This window comes from Leptonychotes weddellii, chromosome 3 (genome assembly GCF_054177405.1).
Source record: "Leptonychotes weddellii isolate Sample4059 chromosome 3, ASM5417740v2, whole genome shotgun sequence".
NCBI classification, from domain to species: Eukaryota; Metazoa; Chordata; class Mammalia; order Carnivora; family Phocidae; genus Leptonychotes; species Leptonychotes weddellii.
The window spans coordinates 166,249,393-166,265,273 of NC_138371.1; the positions used below are offsets into that span (position 1 = coordinate 166,249,393).

Genomic DNA, 15,881 nt, shown 5'->3' on the forward strand with positions numbered 1-15,881 from the left:
GAAATTTAGTGAGGTTCTAGACCCTAAAGTGGTTCAGAACAACCAGAGCTGACTAATGGGGAACTCCTTTATAAAGTCATTGCTTTCATTAATTGCAACCATCCATTACTTTGACTTAGTGCAAGCAAATCCTAGCTCTACTCCTTCCGAGTTGTATGACTATAAGGAAGTTCCTTAATTAACTTTGCTATGCCTCACTGTCCTCATCTATAAAGTGACAGTAACTGTGGCAAGTGCATTATAGGATTGTGAGCATTAACAGAGTAATTCATGTAAAATGCTCAGGAAAGTGCCTGGTTTAGACTAAGCACTCATTCTTCTTCCTGAGTGTGAGACTCTCACCAGTAAATATTCCACATGCTATGTTTGTTAAATATTGGTTAACATGTTTACTGTTACTGTTGTCATTATTAGTAAAGCTTGCCAGTAGTCAAGTTTTTTCAGATGGCAAACTGAGCTACAAATTAATAACTTTCTTTTATTATTCTTTTGTCAGTTAACTGCAAAATTGTTATAAATGAACAAACATACTTGTAATAAACCACTTTGAAAGACATCTTTTTATCATAAGGGCGTTTGTGTAAGAGTCTAAGAGAAAAATGGAGATGGAAATCTTCTAAAAATGAAACTGATTGGTAAAAGTGTTAAATTCATAAGCCATTTCTGCTTAGGCCCTTGTGCTAAGATTAATGTTAGGACCCTGAATATACCTTTCCAAATTCGTGTGTGTGTGTGTGTGTATAATTGTTTATTTCCAAATGTAAGTTATGATTAGATTTTAGTGCTTTGGAAAAACAGCCTTTATGTAATCTACAAAGATTATAAGAGTTGGAACACTCTTAAGTAGAAAGGAGTAACGTCTTATGGTAGTTAGGAGCCCAGGCGTGGTCTACTGGCTGTTCCATATCCTTAAGAACAGAGGGCTGAATTTCCCACTTTTGTTAGACCTTAGTCAGTTGCTTATATATGATTGCCACAATGAAGAAGGAATCTACTTTTGTGATGGGATGGAAGAAAAAGTGCAATGGAATTGTTGAAATTCTATGGAGACCAGACACCCCACCTCCCATCAGATAATCCTGCACCATGTGGGATCTTTATATTCCAGAAGGATTTTTAGAAACTCTAAATTGATTCTTACCCTTTGCTATTTCACTTATTTAAAAATTAAAAATTATTGCAACCCATATTCTGGTTTCTAAGAGTTGGCTATAACTGAACAAATATCGTGTTCTATTTTCAGAGCAGTTTTGGATTTTAAAAATATTCAGGACCATCCATACTAAACGAGTTTGGTCTTTTTGGAGTTGGAGCATTGATTGAAAGAATAATTGGTGGAATTAGGAGAAATTACAGAGAAATGGATTTGTGACTAATTTGTAAAACTGCATCAAAGGGACATTTTAGATTTGGGCTGAAGTGGACCTTTTTGATTGTTTTTTAAGTCATAGAGGCCAGGATTATCAAACTGGCCTAAGTAAGCCAGAACCAGGATGTTCTGGAATATTTGAAGTCAGTATCCTAGGAAAGTGAGAATACAAAGTGGGGTATATTATACTTTCCCTTAATACTTATTGAGTCTTATTAGAAAGTTGAGGAAGTTTTTATTACACAGATGTGAATAGGTAAACTTGTCAGATAGTTTCAGTTAGGTTTTTGTGTTAAAGCATGTTGTAAACTATTTTGGGTCTTTGAGTTCCCGTACTCTTTTTTTTTTTTAATTTTTTATTTATTTATTTATTCATGAAAGTCAGAGAGAGAGAGAGAGAGGCAGAGGCAGAGGGAGAGAAGCAGGCTCCCCGCCTAGCAGGGAGCCCGATGCGGGACTCGATCCCAGGACCCTGGGATCATGACCTGAGCCGAAGGCAGACGCTTAACCATCTGAGCCACCCAGGCGCCCCGAGTTCCGTACTCTTACCTAGATTTTAATTTTTCAGATTTGTTCCTGGATTAGTTTCCTAGAGCTGCCATATCAACATACCACAGACAGGGTGGCTTAACCAACAGAAATTGTATTTTCTCACAGTTCTGGAGACTAGGAGTCTAAAATGAAGACGTTTGCAGGGTTGATTTCCTCTGGAGGCCCCTCTCTTTGGCCTGCAGCTGGCCATCATCCCCCTGTGTCTTCACATGGTCTGTCTTCTGTGTGTGTGTGTATTGTCTGTGTCCTAATCTCTTCTTTTAAGGACATTAGTCATGTTGGATTAGGGCCCATCCTAATGACCTCATTTTAACTTAATTGCCTCTTTAAAGACCCTTATCTCCAAATACAGTCATATTCTGAGGTACTAGGGGTTAGGGCTTAAACATGGGAATTGGGGGCGGGGAGGGGGGACACAGTTCAGCCCATAACAGTTTCCTTATCCTTTCTTCATCTGATTATTTGTGTTGGGGTCAACAGGGAAGCTCTATAATAGAATCTGTTCAGTTTTCACTGCCACCCTTAAACATAGCCATTATTTTCAAGGTGAGTTTACAGGAATGGTATGTTGGGGCCCATTTCCCAATGTGCTTTTTATCTTTGAGTCCTGTGGATCAAAATCTAATAACTTTAGATCTTTATTTTGAAATCCTGTGTTCTTAGGAGGTAGAACTTCAGAATTTTAATAGATATATGTTAGATTCTGTTCTGGACAAAGCGGTACTCTGAACTGAAAGAGCAGAACCAAAAATAATGGCATAAGTTATCCTTTCAGGCTGGAATAACAACAAACTAAGTAGAGACCTGTTATGCCAAATACCATTATGAAACTCAACTTTATATAACAGGACAGTATCTTCAACAGGTGACCACACCTAAACTGCTCTGTTGAGTTGAGTCAGACAAGTTCTGCTTACCAAAGGTAGCTTTCCCAAACCAAGCCTTGTAATATTTGTCAGTTTAGACTTGATGTATTTAATAAAGATGTTACCTAAAATTATATTAATTTAACATTATTTGAATATTAGATATTCTTAATATTCACTCACCATATACCTCATGTTTGTATCTCATATGCCTTCCCTATAAAGTGACAGTGGAATGTTGAGGAACAAGTTCGTGCATTTGGAGGGATTTTGTAAATTTCAGTGCCATTTGGATGTTAGTTACAGCATGTTTGTTGGGTCTTCTAGCTTTGGGGACAGCTTCTGCTTTGACTGGGCAGTTGGGCCACCAATCACGAGCTGACAGAGCCAGATATTCCTCCATATAAGGGACTTCCAATGCTTCTCAACACTCTCCTTCTCTGTTAATGGCCGACTTTACACATACTTGTTCCATCTGACTTCTCTCCGCACTTTTTGTGACTTTTTTTTCTCTTTGGAACTTCCCTCAGTGTTTTCATTGGAAGCTAACTTAAGTGTATAATTAGAATTTGCCTGAATCTTGCTTCCCAGGAGGAAAACTTGCCTGTCACCTAGTTACCTGTTCTTAAAATCTTAGGAATTATTAGGGAAATAAACACAAAATATTTACAAATTTAAGTCAGAGAAAAGCTACTGAACAAATTATCTGCTGTTGATTATTTTTATTTAACAGTGGATTTTGAAGAGAAAATGTTGATCAAATCAGTTATCTTTATTTTAGTAATACTTTATTATATATAAAAACAAACTCTAGTGATGTTGCTTTAATTTCTATTAACTTTTATGTGAAATTATTTCAGATGTGGAGAAAAATTGCAAAATTGTTACAAAGATGTTCTGAACACCCTTCCCTAACATTTACATTTGCTTTACCTGTTTTCTCTGTATCTATGTATCTGTGTCTGTCTTCTTTACCTGAAACATTTCAGAGTAAATTGCAGGCCTGGTGTCCCTTTACTCCTAAATATGTTTGTGGTTCCTAAAAACAAGAAAATTCTTTTACATTACCACAGTACCATTATCAAAATCAGGATATTAACATTTACTCATTACCTATCATCCAGTCTAGAGGTCATATTCAGATTTCACCAGTTGTTCCATTAAAGTCTTTTATAATAAGAGAAACACATTTTCTGGTTTGGGAGCCTATATTACATTTACTTGTCATACCTCTTTCTTTCTAGAATGGTTCCTTAGTCTTTTATGTATTTTTTGGGGGTCAGCTATGGTCTTTACATTTTTTCATGAGCACCGGCCCTTTACTTTATAGAACATCTCTCATTTTGCATTTGTCTGTTTTCTCATGATTGTATCGAGGCTGTGCTCATTGGCAGGTATACTTCAGAGAATGTATTGTGTTTCTCTGAGCATGTTTATCCCATTACTGCTGTGGTTGGCTTGGTTAAGGTGGTGTCTCTCGCATTTCTTTACTGTCGAGTCACTACTTTTCCCTCTGTTGTCAATAAGGTATCTTACAGGGAGATGCGTGGAGCCTGGAAATATCTCATTATACTTTCACCCACTAGTTTTAGATACTTCCTAGTTTGCATTTAGTGAAGAGTAAGGCTAAAGATTATGGTGGCAAAGGCAGGCACAATGCCAGAAAGATTTGTTTTTCTAAGTTCATCACTATTGAAGTTTGATACATTAAGGACTCAGAGGTGAAGGAAGCAAAACCCAATTTACCTCACTGTTGCATTTGATAAGCTCAGTTATGTATTTTTGGGGGCAAATACATTTAAAGCAACAAATATATTTGGAAACAGTGGCCAAAGGTCTAAACACAAACACTGACATTAGTGACAGCTTGATGGTGATCAAGAAGACAAAACTGCATTAAAATAGCAAATGGATTAATAAAAATTTGGATGTTTGTGACCATCTGATACAGGCATATAGAATATATATACTCCCTGTAGCATGATTGTGTGTGATCATGTTCCATACTATGACATATCATGATTGTAGTTGTTTTTACCTATTTGAACAAAACATTCCTGGAAAGATAGAGGCATTGCCAGTTCAGACAGATTTATCAGCTACTAATAGACCCTGCAGAGGGCACACTGTCTCACTGATCCCAGAGATTTGTCTTTGAGACTTCAGAAATTGTGACTTGTTTTGGGTTTTTTCTTTCTCTTTCTTTCTTTTCTTTCCAATGTGTGGTTTTTTGTGTGTGTGGCTGGGGGTGGGGGTTAGGTCTTCTGTTGACTAAATCACAAGATTTATCTGTTAGAATGTCAACATACTGATCTTCAAATGGAGAACCGTACTATTTAGTGTATCCCTTATTCATATGCTTCTTGGAACTAGCACCCATTTCTGTTGGGTAAAAAAATATTATGTATGAAGCCAGGTTGGCAAAAATTTGGTGAGGATAGTCACAATAAGGGAATTTGGTTTTGTATTTTGAATGTTTAAGACATTGTTTCTAAAAGTGTGTTCCATGGAATTCTCAACCCATAAGGATATCCTGTAAAAGGAGGAGGGGTGTGGGTTAAATAAGTACCGTAAGATACCCTCCTCTTGAGAATCCCAAAGCATTGTGACAAATTAATGAGTCTTAGGAGTCTTTCTTAAAAGCACATGTTTAATGGAGTTGAAGTCAATGTTTCCCAAATAGAAATGACACAGAAACCTTGTTTATTTTTTCTTCCTTCCACATAACAGCCCTCAGAATATACGTTTATTGGCATTAGACTTGTGTAGATTTTTCCTTTAGGTGGAACAAGACGAACTCGTCAGCCTACCAGCAAACTTTGACCCTCCTTTGTATTACCTTTCATTCCAGGTGGTTACCTTCACTTTCCATTGATCCTCCCTCCCTCCCTTCCTTTCTCCTTTCTTTTTTTTTCCCTCCTTTTAAAAATATTTTTAAAACTTCTGTTGAATTATATTTTGGCCTGGGAGCTGTTTTGTCTCTTTGTATATCTTTGTTTTCATCTCTTAAGTATTGAGTTTGACTTGCAGAGGGGACCTGTTTCCAAGTTCTCAGAAATGGGGCTATACATGGTTATTTAAACAATGTTACGCCTACAGGATTCCTGGTAATAATAATGCAGGATCTAAAGGAAATGTTTCATACCATCCAGTTGAATAACTTCAGAATTCTATTAAAATGTGTTTAGGAAGATTTCTTTAACAATATCTGAACCTAAATGGTTATATTTTTTAAATTCTGCAAGTAATCATTTTGCCTTTAGCAGCTAGTTATTATTCTAGTTATCTACTTAATTATATTATTTTGAAATGCTTGCAGCTCACTAATTTAGATTGTAAAATGTGCTGTTTCTGTTCTGTAATTCTAAGTTGCAGTAAAGAGGTCCATTTTTGGATTCCATTCAATAATGAGTCTAATGTACTTTTTTCTTACACAGTTATAGAGACATCTCCTAAGGTAAAACAGAGCCTTATAAAGAATTTGTATCTTTAAACTTTCATTTTTTTTAAAGATTTATTTATTTACTTATTTGAGAGAAAGAGAATGAGCGAGAGAGAGCACGAGAGGGGGGAGGGTCAGAGGGAGAAGCAGACTCCCTGCTAGGCGGGGAGCCCAATGGTGGGGCTGGATCCTGGGACTCCAGGATCATGACCTGGGCTGAAGGCAGTCGCTCAACCAACTGAGCCACACAAGTGCCGCCCCTGTCTTTAAACTTTCATAATACTGTGGTTTATAGAAGACAACAGCTCATAATTATGTAGCAGTTTATGTTTACTACATTTTTTAAAAAGTTGTTTATTATTATTATTATTATTTAGTAATGTCTCCACCCAATGTGGGGCTTGAACTCATGACCCCAAGATCAAAGATTGCATGCTTCACTGACTGAGCCAGCCAGGCACCCCAATTTACTACATGTTTTTATATACATTTTTCCACGAAGAAAATAGGAATGTCATACCATCTTTGGAGTGACCTGAATTCCAACCCTGCTTCTACCATTTACTCTAGATGTGGCTCTGGATTTGCTGCTCGTTTATTCATTCAATATTTATTTATTTGCTTAGTATATAGTGCGTACTTTTCTGGGCACTAGACATAGAAGGAGTTAATCATAGAATAGAGTTAAATCATTCACTTAACTTTTAAAATTATTTTTTCACCTAACGAGGTGTGGGAATAGTATTGATTTAAAGCCCTTGGCACACAGTAGGCTCACTTTGAATAGAGTGGTAAGATGGTTTCTCACATAAAATTTGTTTCTAGCAGTAAGAGATGGGCATTACACTTGTTCCTTTCTTGTTATATTTGTCATATAGAATCTTGTTTCTCAAAAAACCATATCTTGCTTTCAAAAATTTATTTTTTGAACTACCTATTAAGATCTTTATTTAGTGTCACATTTATTTTACAAAGGGTAGATGCTTATTTTAGTGATGATTTGTCATTAAAATTATGTCAAAATGTCTTAAAATGTTGTTGAAACTGTAAACCAACTCATAACACACACAGAGCTAATTATGGATGCCATCTGTTTATTTTTACAAAGCTTTTTTTTTTTTTTTAAGACCATGGCATTGTCTGCTTCTGATAAGCTTCAAGATTATTATAATGACTAAGTCCTGTCCTTCAATTAGTGTAGTTGAAGATGGGAAGACAATTCTTTTGTTCATTGACCTTTTCCCGTGTCAGAGCGTATGAAATTAGACATGTCATGATAAAGAAACTATTATGAAGTGCATTTAGAACATGCTTAATTTTTATGAGAAAAGAAATTGGTATTAAAACAGCAGATGTGGCCAAACTTTTATTTAAATTTCTAAAACTTATTCGGGGATTTCAGTGAAAGACAGATCATCTGCTCTTTATCAGTGCTGTAAGTGGCTTTATTTTCGCTTTGTTAAGTTTAGGAACTTGTAAGCAGTCAAACAAATTCATAATGATGTGTATCCCTGTTAGTATCTCTCTCTGTCAGTGCATGTTTTTGTACATGTGTATCCCATGTGTGAGTATGGAAGGCCAGGGATCCCCATGACAGCATCATCCAAAGTAGTTATCAGCAATTTGCTGAGAAAGCAGAGTGATTTCACTGGCTCAGTTTTGCTATTGTGCATGCTAAGCACTCCCCGTGTAAGTCTGAAGGGAAAACAACCTGCAGGATCCATCTGCTCCTTTCTGCTACACTGCATTGATGTAAGAGTACGCTAATCTGGTTGCTTGTCAGGACAGGTTAGTGAAAGCATGAGACTGGGTGAGACTACGCTAGCCTAGTGCTTTGGAAAATCATAAGCTGCCTCTGTGGATGCCATGCTAAGTGTAGCAGAATAGGTTGATTATCAGCCATATGGAGGATTGCAGCTAAATATATAACTTTCAGATAGCAAGTAGTTTCAAAATTGAAAGTGTTAAACATTGCCGGATGACATCTAATTAAAAATGGAAACAAGTAATACAGATAGTTTACAAATACCTTTTAGGTATTTTTTTTTTTAAATCATGCCTTGTATGAGATTGTGTTTAATTTTATTCACTTAGTTTTTTTAAAGTCATTGAATGTTAAATATAATTAACCTCATTTTACCCAGAAGTTATTGAACTTGTTCTTGCTTATTTCTGTTTATTTACCTTTTCCCACACCTATTGATGGGCTCATATTGGCCTTGCAGGTTGAGCATCCCGTCACAGAATGCATTACCGGCCTGGATCTAGTCCAAGAAATGATCCGTGTTGCCAAGGGTTACCCTCTCAGGCACAGACAAGCTGATATTCCCATCAACGGCTGGGCAGTTGAATGTCGGGTTTATGCTGAGGTAAAATGAATGATGTTGAGAGGAAGGATGACGGTTGTGTCCCAGAGTCATGGGACCAGGTAGAGATAAACAGAAGGTAAAGTTAGGGTTTCATAACTGGTGTCGAATATCTGCTTACGTAATACAGAATCCAACTGGAACAAAGGGTAGACAGTTTTGACATAATTCAAAATAGTTTTAAAAGATTGAGTTTAATTAAGTTCTATGTATTTTTTCTGGATGGGAAAAATAGCTACCAGTCAGTTTAAGGGGCAACAAAGCATTCGTTAAATATTCTTGCTTTTGTTAAATATTCAGTATGCTTGAACGGACCATGGCTTTTGTTTTGTTTGCTTGTTTTCAAATCACATTTGAAGTAAACAGAAGCAGTTATTTCTGTGTTTTTGTTTGTTTTTTAGAGCCCACCCTGGGTACACATGAGTTGTTGATTCAATATTTACTTAAATTTTTTGCAAGTTTATTTTCTAATAATTTTATCCCTTATGCTTACATTGAAAGTAGCAGTTAAAATTTAAATTGCAAAGCTTTCATTCATAATTTTAATTATGGATTTTACTCCTAAACTGTCAGTCCAGTACTTTTATACTATTTTATAACTGTATTAATTAGATAATAAAGCAGTCAGTATCTGAAAATGCTTTTTTCAAATGATTAAAATAATTCAAGGAAACATTTATACTATGTTTTACTTTTAGAATTCAAAGTTTATCAAAACAAAAAGCAAATTAATAGTATCTGTGTCTAAGAATACTGGAAGTTGTTTTGAAATGTTTTTTAAGGATCTTGAGAAGAATATACTTGGCCTGGTTATTCTTGCTTTTATTATATTTTAAGTGGTATTGTTAGGACACTGAACTTATTTAATATTTATTCTGATGATCTAAGATATTTACAAATGGAGCACATATCTAATAGCACATGCAAAGTTTCTTTCAGGTCTTTATTTGAAGAACTAAAATTCTCCAATTTTACCATATGTGAACTGTATTGAGAGTAAGAAAAACATCTTTAGCGTACTACAGTTGTTGTTCTGCACTTGAGGATGTTTTGATGTATCGCCTAGGTTATTTTATTTTTGCCCAAAGCATTCTAAGAAGATTTATAAAATGTTGGAATTTTACCAATTTCAATAAAGTATGACTAAGGTCAGGCTAAATTCTGCTTACAGTTCTGTTTGATTTTTAAATACTTGTCTAAGTAGTCTAGAGTGAGTATAAGACTATAATATTCTGAAATCTGTGATTTGGTAAATACTGTATATTGAAAATAGATCTATAAATGCTTCTTCATTGTATAAATATTTAACCTTACTTTGCTGATTTATATTTCAAAGACTGTGCTTCCTTTCCTTTGAACTTTCAGGACCCCTACAAGTCTTTTGGTTTACCGTCCATTGGGAGATTGTCTCAGTACCAAGAACCAATACATCTACCTGGTGTAAGTCATTAAGCTGTAATACCAAGTGAGGGGTTAAAATCTTGATTTATGTCATACTTTTATGTTAAAGCATGTCAACACTAAGGGGTGTAAATTGAAGGACAAGTGAAATTCCTGGGGAATGGCAGTTTTTTGTTGTTTTTAAATATATATTTTGTACTTTGTGATACATAAGAAAGTCAGAATTCACTTCCCAGGGGAAGTCCAGAGACATCTGACTTGTAAATAAATGATAGTTTACAATGTTCCCAATTCTTTTGAAAATTGTACTGAGAAAGATCACAGAATCCTAAGAATGGGAAATGACTTTCCTGTATTACACTTTAATCTTTTCACTAAATCTAACCCAGATTCCCTGTATAGTCAGATGTCAAAAATTCAAGCACAAAATCAGCCCCTTAATGGAAGCGGATTAAGTAAAACAAAGTATGCCTCATTCTGTTAAGTGTCACGGACTTTAAGAAGTATGTATTTCTACCAGTTAAAGAAAAGTGATCACTGTCCACTTAATTCCTAATTCTTCTATATTTAATAGCTGTTCTTTAAATAGTTTTTGCTGCATAAAAAGAACAAGGACATACCCTTTTTCTTAATCAAGGTAATAAGTGCATATATATGTGACATTATGTTAACTAGTGGATGACAAGGCTGTACCATCTGTGAATATGATTATTCAGTTTGATTACTGGCATGAAGATGGTGAAAGATTACAGGAAGGATTCTAAATTCGAAGATGTTATTGGATATGTGATTTATTTCACTTTTTAAATGGTTTTTGCCCATATGCGTTCTGAAGAGACTTGACCCTTTCTAGGCTGGGAGACTCCATGCTGTGTTCAAAGCCTGAAGGCAGAAAAAAAAAATTGTAAAGATTTAACAGGCATTATGTGACATTAAATAGCAGATGAGAAAACAAGTATCATAGGGACATATCTAAACATTTTTTTAATCAAACAAAAAAGTATTAAATAAGAATTCATAATGATTACTCTAGTTGTTAGAAGTTTTCACCATGTTGTAATAGCTAACAGGATGTCAAACATTTTGCCCTCGCAAGTTTTTGCAATTTGCAATTTTCAAACGTGAGACCTGTTGAAAGTACAAGTGATAATGGACAAACTATACCCCCTACAGTCTTTGTCCCACCAAATCTTTCTTCAATTAATGCTGCAGCAGGAGTTTTATGTAATAACATTTGCAGTTGTGAGCCATCCATAGAAAGAAAAAAACAATTAAAATGCCTTAAATGTTCTGCTTACTGCTGTTATTTGCTTGTGTGAATGTTGCATGTCAGCTAAATGGACCAAGGAATAGATAAAGTGATTGGGTGCGGGAGAGTGCACACCACGCTTTGTCTATCATTATTGCTGGGAGCAATCAAATTGATGTCAGCAGGACAGTAGATGCGTTGACAGCTGTAATTATGTATCTCCATGGTGATCACTTTTGGCCTGTCATGGAGGCCCACAAGTCCCCTCCCTTGGAAGCATTTAATCAGATTGGGCTGTCACTTGTCAGGTAGACATTGCGGGCTGGGAGTTGGACTGAGGGAGAGAGGTGAATCGAGCATGAAGGGTGGGAGATGGCTGATAGTTTCACACGGTCCACCGTTGATACAGAAGAAAAACATTTAAATTATGCCAGAGGTTTCTGAGCAATGGCTTGAGACCCTCATACACAGGTGCCTGGGTGGTGGTGGTGGTGTGGTTTTTCCTCCTTGCCTCTTTAACTAGATCAGTCAGTTTTCACTTGGGAAACTCTTTTTGGCTGTTACCTTTTTTGTCACAAGAATACATACTTCATGGGCGCCTGGGTGGCTCAGTCGTTGAGCGTCTGCCTTCAGCTCAGGTCATGATCCCGGGGTCCTGGGATCGAGCCCCGCATCAGGCTCCCTCCTCCGCGGGGAGCCTGCTTCTCCCTCTCCCACTCCCCCTGCTTGTGTTCCCTCTCTCGCTCTGTCTCTCTCTGTCAAATAAATAAAATCTTAAAAAAAAAAAAAAATACATACTTCAGAGTTAACTTACAGGCTGTACTTTTCACATGGTTCTTTAAGCCTAAAATTTACTTCCATGGCATTGATGAAGATTTAAAAAAAAAATCTTTGATCACCACATTTTGTAAATTTGTTATTTTCAGACTGCAATTTTGTTCTGCTCAGAAATTTGGTTACATTTCCATTTGACTTTATTCTTAAAGCTTTTTGTGCCAAAGCTAAATATATTTTTTTGTGTAGCCTTTGTTTCCGTAGAGGAATGGTGACTTAGTTTGACCTTTAATTCATTGTTAGAAATAAAAGCTGATGATTATTTGAAAAAAGCTATATAAGTAGGAAATTATAAGTCAGAGTCTTCATGCTTTGTTACAGTTTTAAATTGGAAATGATTTGCTAATGAAATGTGTTTGATTAGCGATGTGTGTTGATTACATATAATACCTCTTGATTTTATCCTATGTATTTGTAAATTAAAATGACATACCTTCTGTGATCATAATTTTAGTAGATGACATGGGTATATCCAAGAGCCCTGGGTAACTTAACTTTTAGGATGGTGGTGTTCAGGGTAACTAAGACTTTAAATTATGCACTATAGAAGAAAGTAATAAATAATCTTTATTGTCTATGTTATTTGACCAGTGGGTTGAACAGCAGAGTTCCACACTAGCCTTGTAGCAAATAGGCTATATTTAAGTCAAACAGTTTAGAATTTGCACCAGTCTTCAATTTGAAACACAGCTTTAGCAAGCATGCTCTGGTTTTAAATAACAATACGTGGAGGTAAAACGAACTCTTCAACTTTTTGCTACTAAAATTAAGAAAATGGAAGTTCAGAAGGCTCTTTTCTGTTCTGTAAGTTAGTTGCCAGCTGCCGTTTGGAGGCTGTTTAAATATGGGGAGAGAGTAGATTATGATTTTATTGCTTTCACAGCTGTCCCATTAATTCTTTTCTAGTTTTTATAAACACTGTGAATTTCATAGTGTCATAGAACTAAAGTATGTTTCCAGAAAATAGAAAGCCAAGATATGCTTAAGTGTGCTGAGTGACTTTCATTTAAAATTGATTTTCATACATGAATGTGAATGTAAATACAAATATCCATACTTTTGTGTTTGCAAATACAGAGATAAAAGCACTCTGTGTATGTTACGATGTTATCTTCCGAAGCCTTACAAAGAGAATAATGGTAGTGTGATTTTTTTTTAAGAGAATGAAACTATGCTTTATCTTTTGATGTCACCGTATAATAAAGCCATCATCATACCCTCATGTGGATATCCTAGACAAGAGGTTCTACATGTGGTCCCTTGATAATTGCCTAAATTAAAATATTAAAGGCCTAACAGCCGCTGTGTTGACCTTTTTCTGCCTTGCTGCAGACAGATGAGCTGCTGTTTATTAGGAAGGCTTCTTCCCACAGGTGAAGAGCTACGTGAGCTTCCGCTCTTCTCTTCCCACCCCTTTACAATGTTGGGCATCAAAGTCCTGCTGTTCTAGCAGCTTCGATTAAATTCCTCTATCTTCAAGACCCCTAGGACATGCTTGACAGTCTTAAGTATTTTGATTAACATTTAAATACTTCAGATTCCAAAACTTAGGCACAATAATTTAATAAATATTTTGTCCTCAGCAACTGCTCATTTTAAAAGTTTTACATGGCTAACCTCTGTGCCTTACTGCTGGTATCAAACTGGGAGAGGGAAACAAGAATCAGCGATGTACTAACTAACTTGTTGGCTGGTTAACAGCAGTCAGACTCTTCAAAAGAATATTTTGAACTTGAGCTATTTTTTTCCACCATGAAAATCGCAAAATCAGAACTCTAATTGGGGCTGTGTCCTTACAAAGCAAAGCTATGAGAAAAGCTGTGTAAACATTAAAGTCTCGGGGGACTAACAGTAACAGAGAAAAAACGTTGTACAGTTGAGAGGGTAAGGCAAAAAAGGAAAGTGTTATAGACATGAAAGCCACAGGACCAGTGTTCCTGTAGAGCTGATGAGCAGAACTCCTGAGTCCTGCTGCCTGGCTTGACTGGGGTCCTCCCTGGAGCTCTCAGAAGGGTACAGTGGGGAGTGTGCCTAGAAGGGGCATCATTCATGCCATGCTTCAGTTGGAAGACACCATCAACTAGCTACAAATGGATCCCAGGATAGTGATATATAAAGTCGTAGTACTGTTATTTTTTTGAGGTTTCTTAGTTCCTTTGTTTAATGAAAGAACAAAAAATACATTATACTACACACTAACAGATCAAGATAATTTGGTCTCTATATAGTTTAGATCGTTCTTCTGTTTTCTGGAAGCTAAAAAGTTACTTGAGATTAAATTATCCATCTGCTCCTTAGAAATTAAAATTGTGGTGAGAAAAATATCTGCACGATATGAAGTCACTTTTGTTTCTTTCTTTCTCCCAGGTCCGGGTTGACAGCGGCATCCAACCAGGAAGTGATATTAGCATTTATTATGATCCAATGATTTCAAAAGTTAGTTTGATTTCTTAATAACTTTGTTCGTTTTTCTTCTGAAGAGACAGTGGAAGTATTTAATTAAAAAAATCTGAAATGGAGCTTTTCTCTGAATCATGTGCTATAATTAAACAAGTAATTGTGCACTGATGGAAAAGTGAAAGCAGAGCAGATTTTCTTCCTCTTGAGAAATTTCAATACCATGTTACTTTGTAACACTCCCCAATCAAGTCAGTCAGTGGCTCTTCCCACCCTGTCAAATCTCAAATCGAATGATGATCCCCTTTCCCAACGGTAACAAAGCTACCTACCCAGTGGCTCCAACACAACCCATACAGTGAGGATGAATTAAGTTGTTATTTGGTCATTCCTGAAAAATGCCTGAGATAGAAGTATGAATGGCAGGCCATATCAAAGAATTGGGGTGATAAGTCATGTTTTTTGGAGTACTTTTTACCATTTTTCTTCAATTATTATGAATCCGTAATTTGTGGGGATTGCACGTAATTAAATTTTATGTAAGAGTATAAGATGTCTTTTTGTCCACCTGTCTTTTTGAAATTTGACTTTCCAGAATAACAATGCTGCTTAAATTCTTAGATTGTTAGAATTGTAAGATCTCATAAAATGTAGAATTCTGACTGCAGAATTTACTAAAAACCCTTTCTCAAGGTGATGTGCTTACAGCAAGCAAACCAATTTTTATTTATCTTTTTTCCCTTAAGTTTTTTTTTTTACGATTTTATTTATTTATTTGAGAGAGAGAATAAGAGAGAGAGAGCGTGAGAAGGGGGAGGGCCAGAGGGAGAAGCAGGCTCCCCGCCGAGCAGGGAGCCCGATGCGGGACTCGATCCCGGGACTCCAGGATCATGACCCGAGCCGAAGGCAGTCGCCCAACCAACTGAGCCACCCAGGCGCCCCTCCCTTAAGTTTTTATAGTAACATTATTAAAGTGAACTTTAGATATTTTGGTTGTTAGGGAAGCACTATTTAGTTTAAAAATAAGAAACAAAAATATAGATTGATTTTTAGTAGATGTTCCATTTTTGATGAATACATTTCTGTTCAGAAACGTGGCCTACAAATAAATTTTCAGCCTGGCTTGATACTGAGGAACTGATGGAATGTACTAAAGTAATTGCACACTACACGTTGACTAATAACGAGAAAAATATTTTATGAGTACTTAAGGTCTTATTAGCAAGCAAATTAGTAATAAAATGTTACTTATTGCTTATTTGTTTAGGATTCCTCTAAATAGGCAGAAAGTCATATAGAATAGGAAGACCCTTCTGGTTTTCTAATACAAGAACCCTTTGCTTCTGTGTTATGTGGAAAAGCTAGCTAAGCAGGGTGTCAAACTTGGAAACATTCTCGTAGGGAG

The 15,881-nt window shown here is 36.1% G+C and overlaps 1 protein-coding gene across 3 annotated transcripts in view; it reads left to right on the forward strand.

Annotated features, from left to right (window-relative positions):
* Positions 1 to 15,881, forward strand: part of PCCA (propionyl-CoA carboxylase subunit alpha) — a 369,494-nt gene that overhangs the window by 165,064 nt on the left and 188,549 nt on the right. For all 3 annotated transcript variants that reach the window (XM_081815165.1, XM_081815167.1, XM_081815166.1), the window contains 3 exons: positions 8,455 to 8,598; positions 9,961 to 10,035; positions 14,447 to 14,515. In XM_081815165.1, the coding sequence (XP_081671291.1) occupies positions 8,455 to 8,598; positions 9,961 to 10,035; positions 14,447 to 14,515 (288 nt within the window). The remainder of the gene's footprint in view (positions 1 to 8,454; positions 8,599 to 9,960; positions 10,036 to 14,446; positions 14,516 to 15,881) is intronic.